General features: G+C 51.0%; 1 protein-coding gene and 2 long non-coding RNA genes across 4 annotated transcripts; 1 reads left to right on the top strand and 2 right to left on the bottom strand.

Annotated features, from left to right (window-relative positions):
- Positions 1–66: 66 nt before the first annotated feature.
- Positions 67–4382, bottom strand: ZNF703 (zinc finger protein 703). Its single transcript, XM_027529992.1, has 2 exons — positions 3923–4382; positions 67–2927 (listed from the first exon to the last, which is right to left on the bottom strand). Exons 1-2 carry the CDS (start codon positions 4154–4156, stop codon positions 1398–1400), a joined length of 1764 nt encoding a protein of 587 aa, XP_027385793.1. The 5' UTR covers positions 4157–4382; the 3' UTR covers positions 67–1397.
- Positions 4383–4566: 184 nt separating this feature from the next.
- On the top strand, positions 4567–19517 carry LOC113884981. Of its 2 annotated transcripts, none has more exons than XR_003509082.1 (3): positions 4567–5048; positions 12809–13052; positions 18100–19517. It is a non-coding gene; the product is annotated as an uncharacterized LOC113884981 (long non-coding RNA). The 2 variants fall into 2 exon arrangements; XR_003509081.1 differs by lacking the exon at positions 4567–5048 and adding an exon at positions 11022–11138.
- On the bottom strand, positions 12179–24385 carry LOC113884979. The gene is made up of 4 exons (XR_003509080.1): positions 24126–24385; positions 15439–15531; positions 14518–14637; positions 12179–13874 (listed from the first exon to the last, which is right to left on the bottom strand). It is a non-coding gene; the product is annotated as an uncharacterized LOC113884979 (long non-coding RNA).
- Positions 24386–25373: the final 988 nt, after the last annotated feature.

Below are 25373 nucleotides of genomic sequence, written 5' to 3'. Positions count from 1 at the left end.
AGGGCATCTGCTTAGGTGTCTGGAAGTGGGCCGGTGGGTGAGGCAAGACAGAAACACACCACGGTGTGAATATAGCCAAGTACTCCATTTATTAACAAAATAAGTCTTACCAAGGGAGAGCTCTATTCATCTCAAACGGGCCCCGCAGCCCCCTGCATCAGGCCCAGAGGGTGGGAGGGAGGGGATCGGGAGAAGACCCTGGGCCGAGTCTTCGATCCCAGTAACTGAGGGAGCCCACGGCCAACTCTGGGGACTCTTGGGTCAGGCCTGGGAAGGGGTGACGGGCTCTGCTGTGATCCGTGTGCTCCCTGACTCCCCTCCCACACCCCCAAAGGTGCTAAAAGGGTTGTATTGCCAGCTGATACTGCCACTGGTCTGCTTTGGAAGGATCTAGCAAGAATCACCGACCCAGCCCCCATCGCCAGGACAGGGACCCCTGCCGCAATTATCAGAAAAAAACAATGACTATTAATGCACTTCGCAAACTATAAAGAGCAAAGTTTCATGCCAGCAGGGCCTTCTAGGATTTTTACTTGAATGAGATGAGCCCTGCCGGCCCCCTCACCAGCAGGCGGTGGGACCACCCCGGGGTGTTTGGGGCCTTTCAGAGTCTGGAAAGGGGAAAGGCTATTGGAAGACTCTCCAGCCACTGACTCCTGTTCAGAGCAAGATAGGGGAGAAAGGCTCTAATTTGGGGGACCAGGGAGCAGACCAAGGAGCCCAGAGGGGAAGAGAGTGGCAGGGGAGTGGTCACAGGGCAGAGTCCCGGGGCCACAGAGCTCAAGACCTCCAGCCCCCAAGGTCGCTCCCAACACCCCCGAACGCGTTACAAAAAAATACCTCCTCTCTGTTACTTGTACAAAGAAAAAAAAAAATCCAACAACAAACCAGAACCTCGAATGGACGGAAACAAGAAGGAATGAAGGGCAGAGGGGCGGGGCAGGGAGGAGGAAACGTAGTTTGAACGTTAGGAAGCATGCAAGCAAGTCCCCCCGAGAGAAAACAAAAAGAAGCTCCCACGCTGCCCCCTCCTCCAGGTAAAACCAAACCAATCCAAAAAAAAAAAAAAAGTGGCAAACTTACATCTAAGAAAAATAAAACAGAAAAGAAAGGCAGGGGGGCGGGGGGGGGGGCATGTAGTTACTGCTGTGATTAATATTATTATTCGGGGAGGGGAGGGGCGAACAGACTCTTTGCATACCATTGACTCGTGTGGGTCGTTAATGCACTTATATTCCCAGCTTGTAAGCTAACATTATAGTAAATAAATACACAGTCCGGTGGGGAGGGGAGGGATCTGGGAGGTGGGGGGGGGGTTCCGGAGGCGGGGGCAGGCGGCGGGGGGCTGCAGCGGCGGCGGGTGGGGCGGGAGGGCGCGGGAGGAGGCAGGGCTGTGGTTACTGGTACCCGAGTGCCGAGGCGGAGGCCAGTCTCTGTCCGTACAGCGCGTACGGTGAGTAGTAGGGTCCGGCTGTGGGCAGCGACGGCACGGCCAGGCCCCCGGCTGTGGACAAGTGGCTCTTGCCGTACGGGTGGTACCGGTTTAGCCCCAAAGTGTGTGGACTCCTCAAGGACAGCGACCCCGGGCTGCCGGGGGCGGCGGGCGGGGGCAGGTGCAGGTGGCAGGAGGCGGCGGCCGCAGCGGCCGCGGCGGCGCTGCCCAGGCCTGAGGCCCCCGGGTAGGTGGCCAGAAGTTTCTCGGCGCCGGGCAGGGCTGTGTGAGTCCGCAGGTGGCTGAGCAGCTCCTCCGAGGTGGCGAAGCGCTTGTCGCACGGCCCGCTGGCCGCCACCCAGTTGCAGCTGTGCGGCAGCGGTTCGTTCTGCAGCATGAAGCCGTAGGTGTAGAGCGGGTGGCCCGGGAGCGCCGCCTGGGCGGCGCTGGACGAGAGCGCAGCCGGCTGCAGCGGGTGCCCCGGGTACACCAGCGGGTAGCCCCCCGCCTTCAGGCCGGGCCCGGCCGGGTCGTGCGCGCTGCACGTGGAGCAGCCCGAGCCGCCGAGGTGCGAGGCGCCGTGGTAACCTCCCAGGCAGTAGGGGTCTCGGCATAATCCCTGCAGGAAGGACGGTGGGGAGGCCCCGGTGAGCGGGCTGGAGCTGGGGGGCTTGCCCGGCGGCAGGCCCAGGCCCCCCGACAGCTGGCCTCCCACGAGGCCAGACTTGCTGGGATCCAGGCCAGGCACGAACTGAGACGGGTAGCCGGCGTAGGCGCCCACGATGGAGCCGTGGTAGCCGATGCTGGAGGGAGGCAGAGGGAACACCGAGTGACCCGGCTTGTAGGGCGACACCGGCGCCACGTGGCCGGCCCCCACCAGCGCGGAGGGCGGCTCCGACTTGCGCCCAGAGGCCCCGGGCTCGCCGCCGCCGCCACCGCCGTGAGGGCCGGGGTCCCCGCTGCTGCTGCGGCTCACGGCCGCCGGCTCCGGGCTGGGCTTGGACTCCTGGTCTTTCTTATCCAGCTCCCCGCTGGCCCCGGTCTTGCAGTCAGAGTGGTGTGGGGAGCCGCCCCGGGAACCGCCAGGGGAGGACGAGGACGACGAAGCGGAGACCGGCGCTCCATGCGGGGGGAAGGGCGTGCAGGCGGCGCTGGGCACCCTGAAGCCCGCCTTGTCTCCCGGGGACAAGGAGGAGGAGCTGGAGGAGCTGGAGGACACGGAGGAGGAGCCGCTGTCCTTGCGGGAGTCGCCGCCCCCGGAACCCTTGGAGTAGGGCTTGAAGCTGGACTTGTCCTCGGCCGGGGAGTCCCCCAGCTGCTTGAGCGCCGCAGAGGCCGAGGCGGCGCCCGAGGCCGAGCGGCCGGGGTCCTTCTCCGCTCCCAGCCCGTTGGCCGCCGCTACCGAGTTGAGCTTGGATGAGGGCGGCGGGTCCGGCTTGCCGATCTGCGAGCAAGTCTGGGCCAGCAACGCCAAAGGACTCTTCTTGGCGTCCAGCTGTGGGAGACAGCGGCAAGGGGAGGGAGAAGGGGGTGAGACCAGGGACCCACGGAGCGGCCGGGGGGGGGCGTTACCTGGGGGGCAGGGTGGGTGAGATGGGAAAGGAGGGCCTCGGGGAGACCGGCTGCGAGCGCGGGGGCTGAGCGCAACTGCGCTTACACTGCGCATCGGTAGTGGTGGGATCCCTCGCTGCCCCGGGTCCCGGAGGGCGCCGCAGGCCCTGGGGAACGGGCCGAGGAAGGCGTCCACCGAAGGCCACCCCGGTGGAAGGTGACTTCTCTGGAGTCGGGGCTGGGGGAGGGGCCGTGACTCCCCCCTACTCTCTCATCTCGTCCTCTCTAGGCCCGGGTTAAAAACTTATGCCTTCAGTTTGGGGAACTTCGCTTAGGACGGGTTTCTGGCAGTGACGCCGCGGGGTAGGAGCAGGGAAGAAGCTGGATCTTGAGCCTGGGCCGCCGCGGGCGCTTTCTTCGGAGCCCCCTTCCCTCCTGGGGAGGGCCCCCAGGGGAGCGGGAGGAAGAAGGAGCCGGGGTCGGGAGTGCCGGGGCGTCGTGCGCTCCAACCGGATGGGGCAGAAGCGGAGTGGGACGGGGGAGGGAGGTGGCGATCGGGCTTCAAAGAGAACAAACCCGGGTGGAGAGGTGGGGGTGGGGGGCCGAAAAAAGCCCAGGAGATAGACTCTCTGGCCTGGGGACTGGGTGCCGAGGAAAAGTAAAGGGCCCAGTGGACACTCCAAAAGCAAATCCAATCCGAGAAAGGAAACGCGAAGCTCCGAAGGGCGAGCGTGGAAGGGGAACCTTCTCCCCCGGGGAGAAGCCCGGGGGGGGGAGAACCCAGTGGGCTCCGATCCCTCTGTATCTCCGTCCCTCCTCTCACTCCGTCGGCCAGTGGGGCCGGACCCGAGGGTCGCACCGAGCCGCGGGGCGCAGGGAGCCGGGCAGTGGTGGGCGGAATGGGGCGGGCGCTCGGCGGGCAGCGACCAGGGGACTGACCTCGATGGGGCTCACGGGCGTGGAGGACAGCGGCTGCAGGTACTCCGGGTGCAGGAGGTGGCCGGTGTGAGCGCTCAGCATCTTCAGTACCCGGATGGGGAGCCGGTTCGCCTGGCGCAGGGGGTCCGCCGGGGGCAAGAGGGACACCGCCGCCGGCCTCTTCCCGCCGCCGCCGCTGCCGCTACCGCTGCTCTCGGGTGTCCTTGGGTTAGATCCAGCGGGCGAATCGCTCATTTGGAGGAGGCAGTGCCGCTGGGGGGGCGGGGAGGGCGGGGGCGCACCGGGGAGGCGAGCTCCCGGGGCGGGTGGGCTCGCTCCGTAGCTCTGAGCGCGGTGCAGCGGTCGCCGCGTCTCCACCCCTCCTCCTCCTCCTTCGCTGCCGCCGCCGCCGCCACCGCTGGCCCGGGCGAGCAACACAAAAACCTTCGCCTTCCGCGAGCCGCACGTCAAATAGCCGCGATCGGCAGCCACACTTCAAAGGGATCGCCGCGCCCGCCCAATCGCCGATCTCGCCGGGACCCCGGGGCGGGGAGAGCGCCCGGCGCCGCCGGTGGGCGGGGAGAGCCTTAAAGGGGCCGCGCCCGCGAGCCGCGGCGCCGCGGCCTGGCCCCACCGCCGGCCTCCTCCCCTGCCCCCAACCGGGCCGCCCCGGGCCCCGGGGTCCCGGCGAGATCAGGGCTTCTCCGGGGACCCTGTCGCTCTGCGCCCTGCCCTTTCCTGTCGCTCTGCGCTTTCTCCCTTCGCACGGCTGGGGTTGGGTGGGGTGGTGCTGGCCGGGGAAGGGGGACAGGTCACCCGCAGTCCGTGTGTCTCTGGGGTGGGGTGAACTGGGTGGGCTGGGGGATGGGGTAGGAGCCCCTGGCGGCCGGCTCCGGGACTGCCAAGTCCCAGCCGCTCCCGGAGGCCGCCTGGGGGCGGGCCGCGCCTCCAGAACCCCAGCTCGGCTCGGGTCCTGCTCGGGTTTTCAGCTCTTTCCCCCCTGACTTGGCTTCCTCCCGGGTGTGCTCACTAGGAAGCGCCCGAACCTCGGAGGCAGCCACAGTTCTCGCGACGCGGCGAAAACCGCTCCAGCAACTTTGAGCCAGCCCTGTCCGCAGCCTGCAAGTTTGAGGACTCCCCTTCCGGGGTGAGATGGTCTCGATAAGGCGCGATCCCCGCTTGTGGTGCGCGCCGCCGGGACGCGCCTGGCGCGCGGTGCCTGCGCACCGATTTATAGGTTCGATGCTTGGGTGTGTCCCGGGTTTCTTACAGCGTGCTGCTTAGGGGCACACAATTCTCTCACGGCACCGCGCCTGACTGCTGTTTCAGGGGTAGCGGGTGGGAAGGGACGTGGAGGGGTTTGCATCCTACAAGAGGCGGGGTCTCTGTAAACGCTGCACGTCGATGCAAGCGCCAAAGAAGCGGCTCCTCCACGCCCCGCCCCACTTTTCTTCTCGAGGGGGAAGATGCCCTAGGTTTTCCCAGGGGAATTTCGGAATTAAAAACTTTTAAATGAAAATAACAGTACCCCCCCTCCACCCTGTCTCCTTCCTCCCGTGCCTTTGGGATAAAGTATGCATTGCGAGCTTCGCACCCGACAGAGATTTCACATAGTCCCTGTCCTGACGTTGGAGTCCCCCGTCCGCCGATCGGAGGGTGAAGTTGGCCCTTTGTACGCAGGCCTTTGGGGAGACCCCTTTCCCGGTTCTCTAGGCGGCCAGTGGAGGCGCGCTGGTGTCACTGCCCCGCTCTGAGCACCCCTTTTCCAGCCCGCATCTGTCACTCGGATTGTCGGGCCTGTCACTCGGGGCATATTGTTCCCGGACTGCCGGTCCCTGACTCTGCTGCTTGTTGATCAACGCCCTGAGATCCCCAGAAGGGCAGAGACGATTTCAAAGGCGTTCTTCCAACAGAAACGAGTATCACAGAAATAACAAATGGCAGTCTTTACGATGCTCAGTAGAGAAGGCACCAGGCACCACTCCCAGGCCACGTCAATCAAACACTAAACTGAATGTACTCCTTGGATCGGTCTGGTTTTTGGACAGGATATCTAGACCTCTAAGAAATTACACAGGCGTTCCCTACCCCGATTTTAATCCTGATAAAATTAGGTTACAATGAATGCCAAGGGATGTCCTGACTGGGTGATGTATTCCATACCGCAGGAAGGAGGGTACAAGAAGGAGGGGGGAGACCCCATTTATTTTGTTGTGGTGCTCCCTATCCCCTGCCCACTCCTCCTCCTCCTGCCAGCCTCTGAGCACTCTGACATCCTTGCCACTGCCAGTGTCAAGTTTAAATGACCACTGCAAGGCTGCTTCAATCTACCAGATGATTTGGCCTTTGGGAGACTTCTCTGCAGAGAGAGCGAGCAGAACCTTCCAGAATGAAGACGGTGGGCCTTGGTAGGCCACTTTGGAGGAGGAGGATCTGGGAAGAGGGGAGCCCTAGGAGACAGGAAAAGATGAAAGACCCCTTCTTGATGATCACAACCAGCCCAGCTGTGAACACCAGCCAAGGACTCCTGCTCTGACCGGGCAGATGTGTGTTCTGGATGATTAATGGGGAATTAGTTAGGAGCAAAGGGGAGGGGAGAGAGAGACAAAGGCATGTAGGAATTTGGAAGGAATAGAGGGGCAGGAGGCAACAGAAAGAGGGGAGAAGAATGCAGGATGATAAGATATTTACTGTCTATTTGGGGAGGGAAGGCGAAGAAGAAGGTAAGGAATGAATGAAAGTGGTGAGGGGAGAGGAGGAGGTGAGGACAAGGTGACCAGTCTTGGGGTGAAGGGTGGGGAGTTTGCCTAGGGAATCACATATTGTCTTAAAAAAACCCTGCTCCCTTAGTTCACAGCTCATCACTAGGAACTGGGGGTGCCAGACAGCACTTCGGTGGAGACCAACCCTGTTTCCCCTCTCCTGGAAAATGCTAGCAAGGGAATAGGGCCATGCTTCCCTTTGGGATGCTGATGAGCAAAGTGGGGCCCCTTTGGCTGGATCCATCTAATCACCTTAGTTGGGAAAATGGAAAATCATACTCAGCCAGGCCAGAGGCCTAATGAAAAGATTGTTGTTTAGTTACTAAGTCGTGTCTGACTCTTTGCCACCCCGTGGACTGTTGCCCACCAGGGTCCTCTGCCCATGGAATTCTCCAGGCAAGAATTCTTGAGTGGGCTGCCATGCCCGTCTCCAGGGGATCTTCCCAACCCAAGGATTGAACTCGCATCTCCTGCATTGCAGGTGGATTCTTTGCCACTGGATGCTAGAGGATTATTACAATCGGTAATTGATACTCATTTAGCTGAAATGCTAACTTCTACAGAGTCCTAAATGGGGTCCTAGTAGCCTATTGCAAGGCCATTTTCAAAGGAATGACTTGTCACCTGGGAGAGAATAAGGTTAAAAGAAGCTGGGCTGTGTTTCCTGGGGTTGATGGGGTGTGGCTGAAAAGGCCATGTGAGACACTGTGTTGTTCAGGGCCCAAGTGCTTCCCTTGCAGAAAAGTGGCTCTTGCGTAGCTAAGAGGCCCTTCCCAGACTGCCCTTCGAGGGAGGGCACCATGACAGTAGGGCAGGGTGGGGCTGCTTGAGCGTACCCCTGCCCACGTGGGGAAGAGTCACATTCTGTGCTTCAGGCTCTCGATACGCTTCAGGTACCTTTGTCATTCCCATGCATAGCATGGAGAGGTTAGTCACTCACCCAAAGGTCTGTGAGCAGTGGGTGACAAAGTCCTCTCATGGAGGTAGGTCTCTGGGAACTAGGCCTCTGTGTCACAATCCTGCAGTGATCCTGGACAAGGAAACCCCGCTGAGCTTTGATTTCCTCAGTTATAAAACCTAAGAGTGTGGGACTTTCCTGGTGGTACAGTGGCTGAGACTCCATGCTTCTAAGGGTAGGGGACCCAAGTTCAATCCCGGGTCAGGGAACTAGAACCTGCATGCCACAACTTAATAAAAAAAGATCACCCATTACGCCGCTAAACATCCCACGTGCCACAACTGAGACTGGATGCAGCCAAATAAAGACATAGAAATAAATATTTAAAACTAAGCAAAAAAAAACAAAAACAAAAACAAAAACCTAGCAGTGACCGCCTCAGGGTCGGCAGGCCAAACCAGACAATGCATGTCACACTTCTAGTTCTCGGCACAAAGGAAGGCCAGTGATAGCTGTGACCAGTGGTGTCCTCAGCATCTGTGGGGCGATTGCTCAGAGCAGTAGCCCCCAGGCCTGGAGGATCCGAGGCTCCAGCCCAGCCCCCTACCCAAGTGAGAATACCCCATTCCCCGGTCTCCACTCAAACAAGTCTTTGGAAAAAAAAAAAACATAACCTCTAAGAAGCCATCACGAAAATCCTTTAGGAAATTCTGAATATTTATAGATTTTTTTTTTTTTTTCAAAATTTCAATTTACGTAAAGAAACCCGCCTGAGTCAGGCTGGGAGGAGCGGTGGGAGGTGCGTTGTGTAGTGTTAATGCGGAGTTTTCCATCGTCAAGGAGGCTGAATTGCCTGAATGATGGGTTCTCTCTACATGACACTCAAGCCCTAATGGCAACAACAGGAAATAATATCTCACTGGGTAACTATTTACATTTTTTTTTTTTTTACAAGCTGTAAGAACTCTGAAAAGTCTGCCTCACAGAGGACTTGGTTTTCCTCCCTGGCACTTAATATCTTTCAGCGGCTGGCAATTACTGCCTTGGCCAGGAGCCCTGATTCAGCACTACCTGCGTCTGCCTAGCTTCAGACACAGCCCCGGGCACCGGGAGGCCAGAAGAGCCTGGGGCACTGTGAGAGCAAGCGGGCAAAGCTAGAAGGACCGGCCTTACTGGGGAGCCCACTCTGGTTGCCCTTTCTTCTCTGTTCTCACAGCTCCGATTCTGTTCTGTTATTACACTCATCACCTGGCACCTGCCAGTATTTATTGATCCATCCTCCCGCTGGACCGCAGATGCTTCTGTATAGCTCTCATCCTCTTTGTATTCTGTTGCCTAGAGGGATGTCTAACCATTGTGGTCACTGCAGCTAACACGAGAGCCAAGCATGTGTAAGTGCTTTGCACGATTTCTCTTCTTTAGTCCCCACTGGAGCCCTAGGAGGTAGGTCGTGTGGTTACCCCATTTCACCCAGGAGGATGTGGAGGCACAGAGAGGTTAAGTACCCCCGCCGCCAATTTGAGCTGGTAGGGGATGGGGGCTTGAATCCACGCAGTCTGAATGCCATCCATGTCCAGTGCTAGTTTGTTGATGAATGAATAAGAACTTTACGGAGGAGGGTTATTTAGCTCTGTCTCCCCTCTCCGTGTAAACAAAAAGGTGGATGACTTAGTATTTTTCAAAATGTCAACTGTATGAGCCCATTAAAGGATCTTTCCCCAAATACCTGTTTGCATTCATCATCTCGCAGCAATTTTCTGAGTTATTTTGGGCAGGTGTTTTTTCCCCCCTGCTTTGACAGATAAAGTCGGGGCCTCCAGAGCTTCTGGGGGAGCCTGAAGTCACGTGGTAGTCCTGGCAGAACAGGGCCTCCTGGATCTCCTCTCACAGCCCCACCACCACGGGGATGGGGAGGTGACTCCCTTTGATGAAAGAAGGAGGAATTACCTCCTTTCCCTCCCCCACCTTGAGTTTCCTTTGGAGAAGTGGTGGGAAGGAGCGGACAAAGGAAATGTAGACTGAAGCTTATCTTCCAGCCCCGTGTTTGATCATGGTCCTTGAGCTGGGTGCTTTGAAGAAGTGGTTTCGTTTATCTCCTATCAGCCCTCAGGGAGATAGGCAGGGTGGCTAGGGGGTGGGGATGGGGGCAGCGAAGGAGGGGGGTGCCAGGAGGTGTGCTTTTGAAGTTCCCTCCCTGCACCAGCCCCACCCCATGCATCAACCTTAGCCCTGGGCAGTCACCCTTGACGACTTTGTTCCTTTGGGCCTTCAGGTTTCTTCCAGATTCCCCTTTTAAGTTGCAGATACTGCTGGGAGGAATCATCCTTTAGTAATCTGCCAACACCTTGGCTGTGATTAGCAGAGAGTGTTTGACCCTGGGTAGTAATAACATTTATGGAGCCTTACGGTATGCCGGCCTGTCTGAGCTCCTTACCTGTAAGAACTCATTCACCTTTCACTACAAACCGATGAGGTAGGGAGTGTGCTTGTTTTTATAGGTGATCCCCTGAGGCTCAGAGAGGTTAAGTAACTCACCCAAATTACACAGCTCAAAAGTGGTAGAACCAGGATTCAAATGCAATATCTGTTTCTGAGCTAATCTGAATGCAGGCCTGAGAGAGCAGCAGGAAAGCTAAAGACTTCAGGGACTTCGCTGAAGGTCCAGTGGTTGACTCAGTGCTCCCTGCGCAGGGGCGTGGGTTTGAACCCTGCATGGGGGACTAAGATCCCACCTGCTGCATGGCACAGTCTCATTATCAATATCAGTTCAGTCGTTCAGTTGTGTCCGACTCTTTGCGACCCCATGGACTGCAGCATGCCAGGCCTCCCTGTCCATCACCAACTCCCAGAGTTTACTGAAGCTCATGTCCATTGAGACAGTGATGCCATCCAACCATCTCATCCTCTGTCATCCCCTTCTCCTTCTGCCTTCAATCTTTCCCAGCATCAGGGTCTTTTCCAATTAGTCAGTTCTTCGCATCAGGTGGCCAAAGTATTGGAGCTTCAGTTTAGCCTCAGTCCTTCCAATGAATATTCAGGACTGATTTCCTTTAGAATGGACTGGTTGGATCTCCTTGCAGTCCAAGGGACTTTTAAGAGTCTTCTCCAACACTACAGTTCAAAGGCATCAATTCTTTGGCACTCAGCTTTGTTTATAGTCCAACTCTCACATCCATACATGACTACTGGAAAAACCATCGCCTTGACTAGATGGACCTTTGTTGGCAAAGGTTTTTAAAATGCTGTCTAAAAAATAGCAAATGACTTCAACCATCTTCCAGAATACTGCTCTTCACAACCAGGTTTTTATTTTTATTTCCAGCTAGTGGTAAAGAACCCACCTCCCAGTGCTGGAGACTAAGAGACACAGGTTTGACCCCCGGATTGGGAAGATCCCCTGGAGGAGGGCATGGCAACCCACTCCAGTATTCTTGCCTGGAGAATCCCATGGACAGAGGAGCCTGGCGGGCTATGGTCCATGGGGTCACAAAGAGTCAGACATGACTGAAGCGGCTGAGCACTCGCACCAGGACTGAGAATATGGTAGAAAGGAAGCTGACACAGAGAAGGGAATAAGGTGAACTTTCATTTCATTAATTGAACTGGATTGAATGAATTCATTCAAGTACTGTTTATTGGCTACTTGGTAGGTGCAGGCCTGAGGTGATCCCAGGGGAGATAAGGACCACGGCAGGCCGGCCAGTCCTGGTCACCTCCAAGACATGCACATTTCTGGCTCCTAAAAGGCAGGGAAATCTTCTCCTTTGGGCACCTGTGGGCTTCTTTTGTAGATTAAAAGAAAAAGTCAGGAGGCTTTAACTGAAATCGTGCTCATTACCTTGTACTTTAGTTGCCCATTATTCTTTTTTTTTTTAAATTTATTTATATATTGTTTTTTAAATTGAGGTACAGTTGACTTACAAGATTATATTAGTTTCAGGTGTACAGCAGTGATTCACAATTTTTTATAGATTATACTCTATTCAAAGCTGTGATAAAACGTTGGTTGTATTGCCTGTGCTGTACCGTATATCCTTGTGGCTAATGTATTTTAGACATAGGAGTTGATTCCAGTTGCCCACTGTTCTAAAAAGCATTTGCTTCATGTTCAGTTCAGATTCTACCACATTTACTGAGCACCTCTGGGTGCTAGTATGCATCATTTCAGGTGTGTTCATGCATCATCTCTCATTTGTGTATAAGGGGAGTCCAAGAGCAGGGTGGAGGCCCCAGGAAGGGAAGCAGGGACCAGGGTTCCTCAGATGTCCTGCCCCCGTGCTCTAAGCACACCCTCCCAGCCGGAACCACTGGGGCCCCAGAGATCCTGGTAGCAAACCAACTATTTCAGTTGCACAGGGCAGATGTCACACCTGCTTCTGACACCCGTGGGCTTCAGCCATGAAGGTGATGATAGTTCTCTGATGCCCACCCCCCCTTCTGGTGGATAAGCCTCTCAACTTGCCCAAAGCAGGCCCTTTGCTAGGCTGGCCTCCCAATTAGCAGGGATGTGCAGCTTCAAATTCATTTCAACAAACACGATTAGAGAAAAGGGAAGAGCTGCTCAGGCAGTGGCTCAATTACCGCTGCTTGTATTTGATAAAACCAAATTCCAAGATGTCAGAACAATTTCGAGGAGTGTTTATTTCCATGGCCCTCTGCCAGCCTCTGCTGGGAGATGGAAATCCAAGAGGCGGGGTCCCAACCAAGCCGCTGGCTGCAAGTATCCAAGTATATAGTAGTCCATTCAGAGTGGAGATTTACATAATAAGCCCCCTTTAAAAATGATTTAAGCGATTACTTTTTTTGGAAACATGCACTTATTTATTTATGATTAAGTGCATTCCCATGGCGCCAAATTCCCAAACGATGAGAATGAGCATTGAAAAAGACCTCCCTCCATCCAGTTCTTCTCCCCCATGCATCAGTGCTGTGAGTGTATTGTCCATCCTTCAGAGGTATTCTGTACATACATTAGCAAATACATATGTATTCTTCCTCCTTTTTATACACGAAGGGCAACACACTGCACACAATGTTCTGCACTTGCTTTTTTTAAAAGCTAATATAGTTTGGAGATTGCATCATGGGCTTCTGCATTTTATTTATTTACTTTTTTAGTTTCACTGCACTGTTACATGGATGTGTGATGAGTTTACTTGGCCATTCCACTGCGGGTGGACATTTAGATGGTTTCCAGTGTTTGTTCCCGCGGTGAATAACCATACATATGTTTATATGTGTATTTAGACATACAGTAAGTACCCTACAAATGAACCATCAAGTTTGGAACTTTCAAAGATGCAAACATCCGTTCCATCAACATCAGGCGTGAGTGAAATCGCAGCTTGCCCTCCGTCTCCTATTGCTGGTGGCGATCCTTCAGCTCTGCCATCTCCCACCTCCTCTCTCTCCTCCAGTGACTCTTCTCCCCTCTTCACTCGATGCCACCCCTGGATGCCCATCATTGTACTGTCTTACTGTACTTTTCAAGGTACTGTACTATAAGGTTAAAAATCTCTTTGTGTGTTTGTTTCATATGTATCTCTTGTGTGAAAACTACTATAAACCTATTATAGTACAGTATTAACAGTATTAATACTGTTACAGTATTATAAACCTATATATCTGATTGTGTTAGCTGGGTACCTAGACTAACTTTGTTGGACTTATGAACAAGTTGGACTTACAAAAGCGCTCTTGGAACAGAACTTGTTCGTATGTAGGGGTCTTACCATATACATAATATATATCATTCTCCATGTGTGCTAATAAAACTCTAGGGTAAGTTCCTAGGAATAGAATTGCAGGGCTGAAAGCTATATGCGTTCAAAACAAGCCCCTTTCAAGAAAGTAGGTAGGACCCAACACACCCTTGGAGTGAGAAGTTCAGCCGAGGGACTCAGGGAAGAAAGCCAGGGCAACGCCTCCAGGAACTTCTGGGCCGTTCATCTGGAGAAGGGTCAGGAAGAAGGGTTCCATTTCCATCTCTGGATTTAAGAGAATGTGCATGCTTCTCTAGCTTTCCTCTTCCTTCTCGTCCCACCTTCTCCCTCATTTAGCAGAAGGAAGAGGAGAGGAAAAATTACGTCCAGCCTCAAGGAATCCATGATTTTGATAAATACACATTTTAATATTGCCAACTTTCCAATCAGTGAACCCCAACAGAAACGCTGGATTGTCTGCACCTTTTTTCGTTCACGCTCACAAGAAGGCAGAAGTTCGTGCCAAAGATAATCCGTAAACTGCTATTGTATCCATGGAGGTTTGTATCTGGTTCTCACTGTGAATTTCCAGCATGAGGCTTGTGATGTGTCTGAAGACATCAAATCATGACATCAGTAATTACTATTAGCAGAGTGCTTGCCAAAGCGGCTGAGCAGTCTTCACTTTGTTCTTATTTGAATATTGTATTTTTGGATAGGTATTGCCTGCAGAATTCAAAGGTACCAAGGGCACGGGTATGTAACTTCTCAACAAGGATTGAGATGATAAGAGTTTTCTGCTTTATCGACCATTTGCCAAGAAAAAAAAAAAAAAACTAAAAAAAGAGCAGCAGATGATGCTGTTCTGCAGGTGTTTGGACACCTTAGTTTCTTGCTGCAAAGATGCACAGGAAAGCCTCTGTCTCCTCTAGTTCAGGCCCAGGGCTGGGCCTCCTTGGTCCGCTGAGTCCAAGCTCACTTTTTGTGAGTGACCTTGACCCTGTGACACTGGGAGGAATCAGGACTGCATGGAGTATTGATGGGCCATAGAATCAGGATAAACGTTCATTCCAGACCGTCTAAAGTAGAATTCTAGGGGTATCCCTGGTGGTCCAGTGGCTAAGACTCCATGCTCCCATTGCAGGGGACCGGACTCAGTCCCCAGTCAGGGAACTAGATCCCACATGCTGAGACTAAAGAGCCCATGTGTGGCACAGCCAAAATAAATACTTAGATATAAAAAAAGAATTGTACCATCTTGAAGACCTTTCTCAGGCATCCTGAAGGTACCCCTTCCACATTTCCCAACGTCCATCTTGATACATCGAACACAACTGCTTTCTGCCAGGTGTCTTTGTTTTTCTCATTCATTTCCTGAAATAAATAATAAATCAATGCACAAATGATAAAAACAACAGCAACAACCAAAACACACACACACACACACACACACACACACACACAACCCAAATAATCCAAACCAGAATAGTACAGTAGCTGCAAACGCTGAGGAGACCGTGTCCTTTTCCTTATGATGTTTATGCCTGCTCCACATCAGGCCCCGGGTGAATCTTTCCCCCACTGCAGTCGACATGCATAATGACAATCTCATTTATGACAGGAGACATGTTTTTGTTTTAAAACAACTGACAGAGCTGCGAGATGGGGAACGACAAGAAAGTGCGATTGGGGGGGGTGGGCGGGTGGGGCTGGGGGAGGCGGGCAGGAGGCTGGTGAAGGAGAATGGCATTTTCTTGATTAAAAAGCTGGAATCCATCCTGTGGAGCAAGTGAGGAAAGGCGTCCAGGAAGAACGCTGGGGTGGGGCCGTGACATAACAACAGTCCTCTGAGGTCTGGACGAGGGGACTTGGGTGGCCTTTGAACTGCCTCTGATTGGGCGGTGTCAGAAGGGACCATGTGTATGAAGGTGCAGAGAGAGTGTGGACAGAGGAGAAAGGTGAATTCCGCTCTCCAGCCCACCTCTCCCTGGGTGATGTCTCCGGTCAGCTCAACAAGCATCCATGAGCCCCTAGAGGTCTGCCCTTGACGTGCTGACTCCCAGTCCAGGCAGAGAAGTGAAGCCAGAGGCCCTGGGAATCGCGGGAGAACAGGGAAGTTTGTACAGATGGCTCCTTTCCCCTCGGGTTTAGGGAAGGGAAATACAATGCTCTCACCTGTGTTTGAGGAGCTGGCTCTTTCCTCTGGCCAACCACTGGGAGTTGTAATCTTTTCCTTAGAGCTGTTTAGAACTGTTCCCCCCTAAAAGTCTGGAGGGGAAAATGATAAAAGATGAAGCCTGACCAGGAGAGGAGAAACAGCAAAAATCAAGAATGATCTAGAAAGTGAAGAGAAAGGAAGAACTTGGATGAGAAAGAAGTTAATGACTCCACAGTAAGAGTAACTTTTAAAAAAGTCTCCCATAGAAAACAGTTTTATGGCTACCAAAGGGGAAAGAGGATGGGGGAGGAGCAAATTAGGAGGTTGGGATTAGCAGATACAAACTACTCTTGTGATATAAGTAAACAACAAGATCCTACTGTATAGCACAGGAAACAATAGTCAGTGTCTTGTAATAAACCATAATGGAAAAGAAAACACAAAGTCACTGGAGATAGTGATCAGATCCAGGGCTTATGGAAAGGAATTAGAGTACTCCTGGCATATCTTATTAGAATGTATGTGTGTGTGTGTGTGTATGTGTGTGTGGTTGGGGGGTTCTGTGTGGGAAGGGAAGGGTTGACCAGAAGCAGCTAATTCCACTGAAGGATTGTTAGCTATTTCTCTCCTTGATTTCTGGACATGATTAAGTTGATATGGACATGATATGGACATGAGTTTGGGCAAACTCTGGGAGACAGTGAAGGACAGGGAAGTCTGGCGTGCTGCAGTCCATAGGGTTGCAGAGTCAGACATGACTTACAGCGACTGAACAACAACAGTGTTGATATGGGATCCATCGGACCACTGGGTTAACTCAACCAGCTTTTCTTTCTGAGACTGGCAGTGATACAGCTCTGGGCAACAAAGGCAGGCAATCCAGGTCTGCAGGGCCCTACATCCAGGAGCCTGCCCGTGCCCAGTGGTGGGGCCGGGCTGCCTCCACTTCTTTAGCTCAGACTTGCATAGGATGGATGGTTAAAGCATCGGGTCAGCTCCTTCTTTAGGGACATAAATTCAGACCTTCTTAAAACACCACCCCCTAAACCACCCTGCAAACAATGCTGAACATTGGTTTCTTAAACCCCAATATATTTTGCCAAATAAGAGAGTGTTAATACGCCTCCCTCCCCTTCTCCGAATGAATTGGATTACTTAAAGCATCTTTTCGGAGACGTCAGCAGTTTAATAGAGGCAATAAGTCAGGGCTGCCCTTGTGCTTTATTTTTCTGCCAGTATTTAGTTAATTAAAGAATGCAAATTAAAACACCTTAATTTATATAATATCAATACCAACGCCTTAAAACATTTGGCATAACTGCTCTGGCACGTCCCTTACATAAACTCTTCAGAGCAGTGCTAATAAAAATGAAAAAGGTTGTAAATCACATTTAATTTATTCATCTTCTGTTTGGTACCAAAGTGTATGCCAAAATCAAGTTATTTATGAGCACGTCATAACAATAGGCACTTTTGTTGGTTGCAAATGACACAAAAGGTTTCTCTGAGGGATGTGTGTTTTAATTTGGAAATGTCTCCAGGTGCCTCTATTTTCTGGGCTCTGATTTCTAAAATTGCTAAAATTTTTGCACCCAGAAAAAAAATAGATTTAGATATTGGAAAACATATAGAGCCTAAAAATACGGTGACATCTGCTCAGAAAGACACCTGCAACCATCTGCGTGTAGATAGATGTATACACCAGACGTCCTATGGCACATGAGTCTTCTGGTGAGATAAAAGGTTGGTGATTTATATCTGATTTCTTAAATATTCCATTAAGAGGATTATCTCACAGGAGGCTTGGATACAGATGACATCGGAAGGGATTTGGTGCAAACCTGCTTTTTGAGAAGTGACCCCATGGACTGTAGCCCTCCAGGCTCCTCTGTCCATGGAATTCTCCAGGCAAGAATACTGGTGTGGGTTGCCATGCCCTTTTCCAAGGGATCTTCCTGATCCAGGGATTGAACCTGTCTCCTGCACTGCAGGCAGATTCTTAACCATCTGAGTCACCAGGGAGGCCCCTAAACAGAGATGAACTGCATGTATTTGAATAAATAGCCAAACACCCATCTTCCTCTTTCCCCTCCTTTGCTGATATACCTTTCTTTCTCTGGTGGATCGGAGCCTAGAGTACATTTTTTTTTTATCTAACCTGGAGAATGGCGAAGCTCCCTAATGCAATTAACCTTGTTAATCTCACTACTTCACCCAGCTTTCTTTCACCTCCACTCTTTACTCAGTGTTCTGTGGATCTCAGGGCATGTGGGACAGTGAACAGAAGTTCTAGAAAAACCCTCTCCATCCTGAAAACCCCAAGAAAATTCAAGAATGAAATGCCCTAATCAACTGGTGGCTTCTCTACGTGGGAGCGAAGAGCCCAGTGCAATCCTATGCCCTGTTTTATTCATTTTCTTTTTTTCTTTATCTGTTAACCATCTTGAGATACCAGTTAGCTTCCCTTGCACCAAGGTGCCCAGAACTCACAGGAGCTCCACCAGATACTCTAAAATTTAAAGGAAATACACTTCTTGGATATCACACTAACTAGTAGCTCAAGGTGGTTAACAATTTCAACATTAAACTGAGTTACATTCAGTTTGATTATGTCAGTCCTTGGGAACCTGGGTATTCATCATCATTTAAAATTTTTTGTTTTATTTATGCCTGTGCAGGGTCTTTGTTGCTGTGCATGGACTTTTCCTGGTTGTGTGTGAGCTCCTCAGTGGGATGGCTTCTCTTGTTGTGGAGCACTGGCTGTAAGGTGAGAGGGCTTCAGTAGTCATGGCTCATGGGCTCTAGAGCTCAGGCTTAATGGTTGTGGCAAAGAGGCTAGTTGCTCTGTGGCATGTGGAATTTTCCTGGACCAGGGATCAAACTCATGTCCCCTGCCTTGGCAGGCAGATTCTTTACCACTGGATCACCATAAGTCCCTGTTCATTATCTTTTAACATGAACATTACAAGCTTAGTAGAAGAGGTAGAATATTGGGATTCCTCACTTGGGATGATGACGCAGATGTGGCAAATGGCATCTGTCTGTGATCTTAAGATTCATGGGTCCTGAGCTGCCACTAGGGCTGTGGGGAGGCCCTGCAAAACTCCAGAGGAAATGGGTCCTGAAGTCTCTCTTTCTGATCTTAAAAACACTGATAGGCCTCCTTGAAAACACCGACAGACATTGGTTCCCTTTGGAGCTCATGGGATGCTCTGGTTGCCTCAGACTCAATGCAATAGTTACCTATAAACTCACACTCTTCCAGGTGTATGTTCCTTTTTTTGAGGCGGGGAGGGGGTGTGCCAAGCAGAGCCAGAGAAGATCTTAAAGTTAGCTGCCCTCCCATTCCCTCTCAAAATTCCCCTCTACTCCCTCAACCTCCTAGTGTCTCACTGAGTCATGGGAAAAAAGAGCCTGTTGTGGCAGACAACCTAGCTTGAGGGGGTGAGCTGAGCTCTGAGGACATCTGGCATCACAATCCCTCGGTGGTAGGATTGGAGGGTGGTCTGTAAGCACTTTCTTGATGTGTTGGTGCTGAGCCTACGTATCCTTGTGCGTGATCGTGGACATGTTTCTCTCTCCTTTTTTCTTGCTACATGTCATCCTTAAAAGCTAAGTTTTACCTTTATACTTATTTGTACCTCTCTTGCCTCCATAAAAGATTTGAGGTCCCTTACTATCCAAAACACAGATACAGTATGACCCAAAGCCATAAACAAAGTAACAAGATCAGGGTCAAGGACAAAGGAGGAAGGAGGAGGAAGAAGCAGAGTAATAGCACCAGAGAGGGAAAGCTTCAATTTAGGAAAGCAAATGCAATAGAGAACAACACTCAGCTCCCAACTCCCTGGCACCTTGGTGGGCAGTGGTCAGCTCTTGTAATCACTGGATGAGTGCACCCTAAGGGCAGGTTGAAATGCCTGCTGGGGGCTCAGTGCTCTGTGAACTGGTCAAGCTATTGCATCTCTTGAAGTCTCTGCTTCCTCACCTATAAAATGAAGATTCACTTGCCCATGATAGGGGTCTTAAAGGAAAGGAAAGTGAAGTCACTTCAGTCGTGTCCGACTCTTTGTGACTCCATGGACTGTGGCCTGCCAGGCCCCTCCATCCATGGGATTATCCAGGCAAGAGTACTGGAGTGGGGTGCCATTGCCTTCTTCAGACAGAAGTCTTGAGAGAATGCAATTCAGTGATGAGGACAGTAGCTCCCTTAGCGTGGACTGTGCAGCCTCTCTTCTAAGTGTTTTGCACAGAAAAATTTAATCAATTCTAAGTTTTTTTTTTTTTTTTTGCATTTTAATGTCTCTGACATTGATTTCTTAAAAAGAGCATTGTATCACAGATTATTTTGCAGCATTTTTCTTTCGTTGTTGGACGTGAAATAAGGGTGTAATGTAGATGATTAGATGAAATGTGTTGTTAACTCATTCAGTCCTTATAATAACTTTATGAGGTAGGTGGTGTTTTTGTCCCATTTTACAGATGAGGAAGCTGAGGCAATGTAAGATTTAAATGATTTGTCCGAGGGCAAGCAGTGCAACTAGGAATATATCCTAGGCTGTTTGACTCTACTGCCACAACATACTGTGGCCTTTCATCAAATAGTTCAGCAAGAATCATTTCAACAAAAATTTCACCGTTATGTACCAGAATGTACTTACCTGGTCCCTCTTAATGGCTGTGTTTTCTGAATGTTCTATTATTATATGAAGTAATGCTGATACTATTCTTACACATTTATTTGTACAAATGTTTCTTACACACCTGTTTATTGTCATCTGACTTTGCTTGTAAAATATGTAAAGATAAATTATGTAGACAAATTTATCCATCATTTCTCTTATGACTTCTGGGCTCTGATTTTTATGCTTTAGAAAGATCTCCACTCTGCAATCATAGAGTAAAATGATTCATTCGTGAAAATATTTTTTTTACTGTTAATAGGATTACAGTTCAGTTCGGTTCGGTTCAGTCGCTCAGTTGTGTCTGACTCTTTGCAACCGCATGAACTGCAGCACGCCAGGCCTCCCTGTCCATCACCAACTCCTGGAGTTCACTCACACTCATGTCCATCAAGTTGGTGATGCCATCCAGCCATCTCATCCTCTCTCATCCCCTTCTCCTCCTGCCCCCAATCCCTCCCAGCATCAGAGTCTTTTCCAATGAGTCAACTCTTCGCATGAGGTGGCCAAAGTACTGGAGTTTCAGCTTTAAGCATCATTCCTTCCAAAGAAATCCCAGGGCTGATCTCCTTTAGAATGGACTGGTTGGATCTCCTTGCAGTCCAAGGGACTCTCAAGAGTCTTCTCCAGCACCACAGTTCAAAAGCATCAATTCTTCGGAACTCAGCTTTCTTCACAGTCCAACTCTCACATCCATACATGACTACTGGAAAAACCATGGAATTACAGTATGATCCAGTAATTCCATTCCTGGATGTATATCTGATGGAAATGAAAGCACTTACTTGAAAATATACATGCAACCCAATGCTTCTTGAAGCATCATTCACAGCAGTCAAGATATGGAAGCAACCTAAGTATTCATCAACAGATGAATGGATAAAGGATGATATGTGATACATATACACAGTGGACTATTATTCAGACATAAAAAAGAATGAAATGTTTCCATTTGTAACAACATGGATGGACCTAGAGGGTATTATCCTTAGTGAAGTAAATCAGACAAAGATAAATACTGTATATTGTCATGTATATGTGAAATCTAAAAAAATAAAATGAATGTATATAACAAAACAGCAACAGACTCACATATATAGTGAACAAACTAATGGTTACCAGTGGGGAGAGGGAAGGGAGGAGGGGCAAGACAGGGGTAGGGACCACAGGTACAAACTACTGTGTATAAAATATACAAGCTACAAGGATATATTGTACAGCAGGAGGAGGACTATAGCTAATACTTTATAATAACTAAGTGGAATATAATTATAAAAATATTGAATCACTATGTTTAACATCTGAAAGTAGTATAATATTATGAATCAGCGATGGTAAAACATTATTTTCAGGGACTTCCCTGGTGGTCCAAGGGCTAAGACTCTATGCTCCCAATGCAGGAGGCTTGGGTTCGATCCCTGGTCAGGGAACTAGATCCCACATGCTGCAACTAAGATGGAAAATCCTGCCTGCCACAACGAAGACCTGGTGCAGCCAAATAAATAAATATTTTAAAATTTCACTTTGTACACTGGAACTATAAGATGCAAAGACGTGTACTTGCCCATGGACTCCAGTGAGGAGACCAACATAGAAACAGATCACTATAATGTGGGACGCTAAGCACAACCAGGAAACACATCCAAAGCAGAGAGGCAGAAAAGGGAGAGATGGTTAGTTGCTTGAAAGCCTCTGCCCTGGGGCTTGGCTCTGTAGAAGAAGCTGCCCCTGCAGCAGGTCAGAAAGGGACATGTGTTTTCTGGCCTCTGAGAGGAGTCTGTGGGGTGGATCGTCAAATGATAGGTGACAAGCTTCGATACCAGAGAACCAAATGCAGCAGCTCTTAAGGGAACACCACATTCTCAGGCGAGGTTCGGAAGCAGGCAAGACTCTGGGGGCAGAGACAGAGGCAGAGGTTCGGCCCCTCGGTGCTAGGACCAGAGGCTGTGTCACTGGACACCCAGACCAGGAAGGTGGGGAGCTGGGACAGGGCCTGGAAAGGGGGAAAACAAAAAAATAAAAATAGGAAGGAACCATCTGCTTGGCATAAGAAAATGCAGCCTCCAAAGGAACGGGACAGGGACTCCCCTGGTGGTCCAGTGGCTAAGACTTCCCAACCCCAGTGCAGGAGGCTGGGGTTCGATCCCTAGTCAGGGAACCAGATGCCGCATGCCACAACCAGGAGTTTGCACACCACCACTAAAGACCCTGTATACCACAACAAAGGTCAAAGATCCGGAGTGCCAAAACTAAGACCTTTAATTATTTAACAATAATTAAAAGAACAACAAAGGAACAGTTCAATAGTCTCCAGCTACAGTGGGGGTGGCAAAGGAAGGAGCAGACTTGGAGGGAAATACCTGAGTTTGAGAGCCAATTCTGCCTCTTGGGAACATGGTATCCTTTGAGTCTCAATTTTAACACCTTCTAATGGCCATAACAACATCCCACTTACTACCTCACATGGTGGTTAAAGGACCAATTAAGATAATATATGTGAAATTACTTTCCAAACTCTGCAATGCTATGCAAATGTGAGTTATTATGATGCCTTTCTAGCCAGGTATCTACTCTTTCACTTCCTGGCCCAATGATCTTGGTTCAGTTACTACAGAGGAAGAAGAGAAACACAGGGAACATAGCTTCCCACAGTCACTAAAGAAGCTTGACTTAGAACTTGAAGCTGGCTGAGGGGGCGGGGGTGTCTCACTGACCCCTGACTTAGTGAGGAAGCCTGAGGAAACCCTACGGGAGTCTAGGGGCTCTCCCCATGGGTGGGGATGAAGTCCTAGCCTTCAATACTCAAAATCTTGAACACAATAAAACCTCTATGATTAAAGCTTCTTCTAGCCCAAACAGAAATGGGATGGAAACCCCACTGGACCTGAGTCCCTGCCCTTAGGCCTCTGTGGCCCTGGTCACTGTATGGCCATCTACACCAGTGCAGCGAGGAGGGGTCCCAGGGTGCTCCCAGCTGAGGTCTCGCCGCCTGCAGCCTGAGAAGGGAAGGGCGGCCGTCCCGGGGGAGCGGGGTGGTGTCAACAGGTCAGGCCGGGGGACAGCAAATGCCAACTCCACCTCGTGGGGCCTTTCCCCGCAGAAGGAAGAAGTGCGAGGGGAAAGTGGAGGAGAAGGCAGAGGCCATGAGCTGGGGAGTCAAGCAAAGGAGAGTTGAAACAGAGAGAGGAAGTGAGGACAGGAGGAAGAGGTGAGCGGAAGCCAGCGGGCCCAGCAACAATCGGAAGAACAAAGAAGCGGTTCCGGTTCGCAGGCCCCGCTGCCCCCGCCTTAGTCCTGTGGACGGGTTCTCAGCATCTCAGACTCCCCTCCACGCCTCATCCTCCTGGGAGACCGGCCGGCCCTTCCGAGCAGGGCCTGCCTTCCTTGGCAGCAGACAAAAGGCCATTTCTGAGTTGCACAGAAAGACGTGTTACTCTGCCAGCGGGGCCGGGTCAGGGCTGCCGGGCCCAATCCTCGGGCGAGGGGAGCGCGGGCAGAAGGGGGTTTGTCAATCACCGGGAGCCCTCCGTGAAAGGGGCCCCTTGTCAACTTCCCCCGCCTTTGAAGTGCCTGGGATGGAGGTGCTCAATTAAAAGCCCATCAGTCTGTAAGTAAATCAACGCCTATCAGGCTTGTCACATCAAACAAACGATTATTACCACAGCCCGCCCACCCCATTAATCTGGCTGTTCCTTCTTGACGGCTCAGGGTCAGGGCACCGTAAATCCTGTCCTGGATTGTAGCCACCTGGATCGGGATGAAAGCGCTGGCGCCACGAGCTTCGTTCCCAGGGTCTCCTGGAGGATGGAGGAGAGAGGAGAACCCAGGGACAGAAAAGGAGGCAGGGACACGGGGCAACGTGCAGAGGCCTGGAGCCGGACAGAGGGAGACAAACAGAGAGAGGCAAAAAGAAATAGAAGGAGCCAAAAACAGACATGGAGATAGCGCCCGAGAGAACGGACCCAGGCAGACATCACTGGAAGACACCCAGAGGGGTTGAAATAGGTGCCATAAAAACTCACCCAGAGCGTTAAGAATGAATAGATGCTTCTAGAAGACAAGGAGGCGTCTAGAGGAAACTTCTCAGTCACTGGGTTCTGAGCCTCAGTGTCAGAGAGCGATCAGGATTAGGCTCCTCCCATCCCCAGGGCAGCCCCCCTCGAATGTGGCTCAGCCAAGGGAAGCGGGGTGCTTTGCTGACGGATGGATGCCCTGTAGGGGACATCTCAATATACAGTGACCAGAAGTGGACTTTGTGCAATGAAAGGATCTGAACAGACAAGCTGGGCTGAGTGTCGAGTTCTGATGCTCTGGTGAGCCAGGCCCCCAAGAACCAGTGTCGTTCCAGGGCATTTCTTCCAGGCTCCGTGGGCTGTGTTGTAGACTCTCTCTGCTCCTGAGACCAGGCTCTGGCTTTCCCCGGGGCAGACCCGAAGGAGGAGGCGGGGAGGAAGAGAGGACAGGACAGCTATGTTTTGAGCTTGAAGGAGCCGCGGGGTAGGAGGCGAAGGACTGGGGAGGAGAGAGGAAGGGGGTTAGTGTCCTGGGTGGAGGAACAAGGCCTGCTATGTAAGGGACGGCAAGAACAGTCTTTCCCCAGACGTCTGTTCCAGAAGGTGCCTCGAGGCGTCCCTCACCCTTCCTCGTGATGTTGCCTATCTGAAAAGGGCCAGCATGTGCCTCCCCACTGCTAGAGGAATAATGCCCCAAGGAAAACGGGAGATGGGCGTGGAGCAGGGGAGACTGAGGAGGGGAACTTCCTTCCCTCTCCCCACCACAAAGCTGGATGTTGCTGGTTACTTCTTTAAAAAATTTTTTTTAATCTACTTTTAATTGGAGGATAATTGCTTTATGGTGATGACTTCTTACAGGACAAAAAAAGAAAATCCTGAAGAAGGAAACTGGACCTCTGTCTTACCCCCTACACAAAAATCAACTCAAACTGGACTAAGGATTTGAACATGGTACAAACTACTAGGTATAAAATAAATAAGCTGCAAGGAGATATTGTACAGCACAGAGAATATAGGCAATATTTTATAATAACTTTAAATGGAGTGTAAGCTATAAAAATATTGAATAACTACATTGTTCACCTGAAACTAACATAATTTGCAAGTCAACTATACTTCAATAATTAAAAAAAAATTTAAACTTAAGGCCTGAAGCTGTAAAAACTCCTAGAAAAATCCTAGGTGGTTAACTCCTTGACATCAGTCTCGGTGATGATTTTCTGGGTTTGACATGGAAGGCAAAGGCAAAAAAGGCAA

The sequence above is a fragment of the Bos indicus x Bos taurus genome, chromosome 27 (genome assembly GCF_003369695.1).
Source record: "Bos indicus x Bos taurus breed Angus x Brahman F1 hybrid chromosome 27, Bos_hybrid_MaternalHap_v2.0, whole genome shotgun sequence".
Lineage (NCBI taxonomy): Eukaryota > Metazoa > Chordata > Mammalia > Artiodactyla > Bovidae > Bos > Bos indicus x Bos taurus.
The sequence above is the reverse complement of the archived record's forward strand: the minus strand, read 5'-3'. Positions and strand labels throughout refer to the sequence as shown.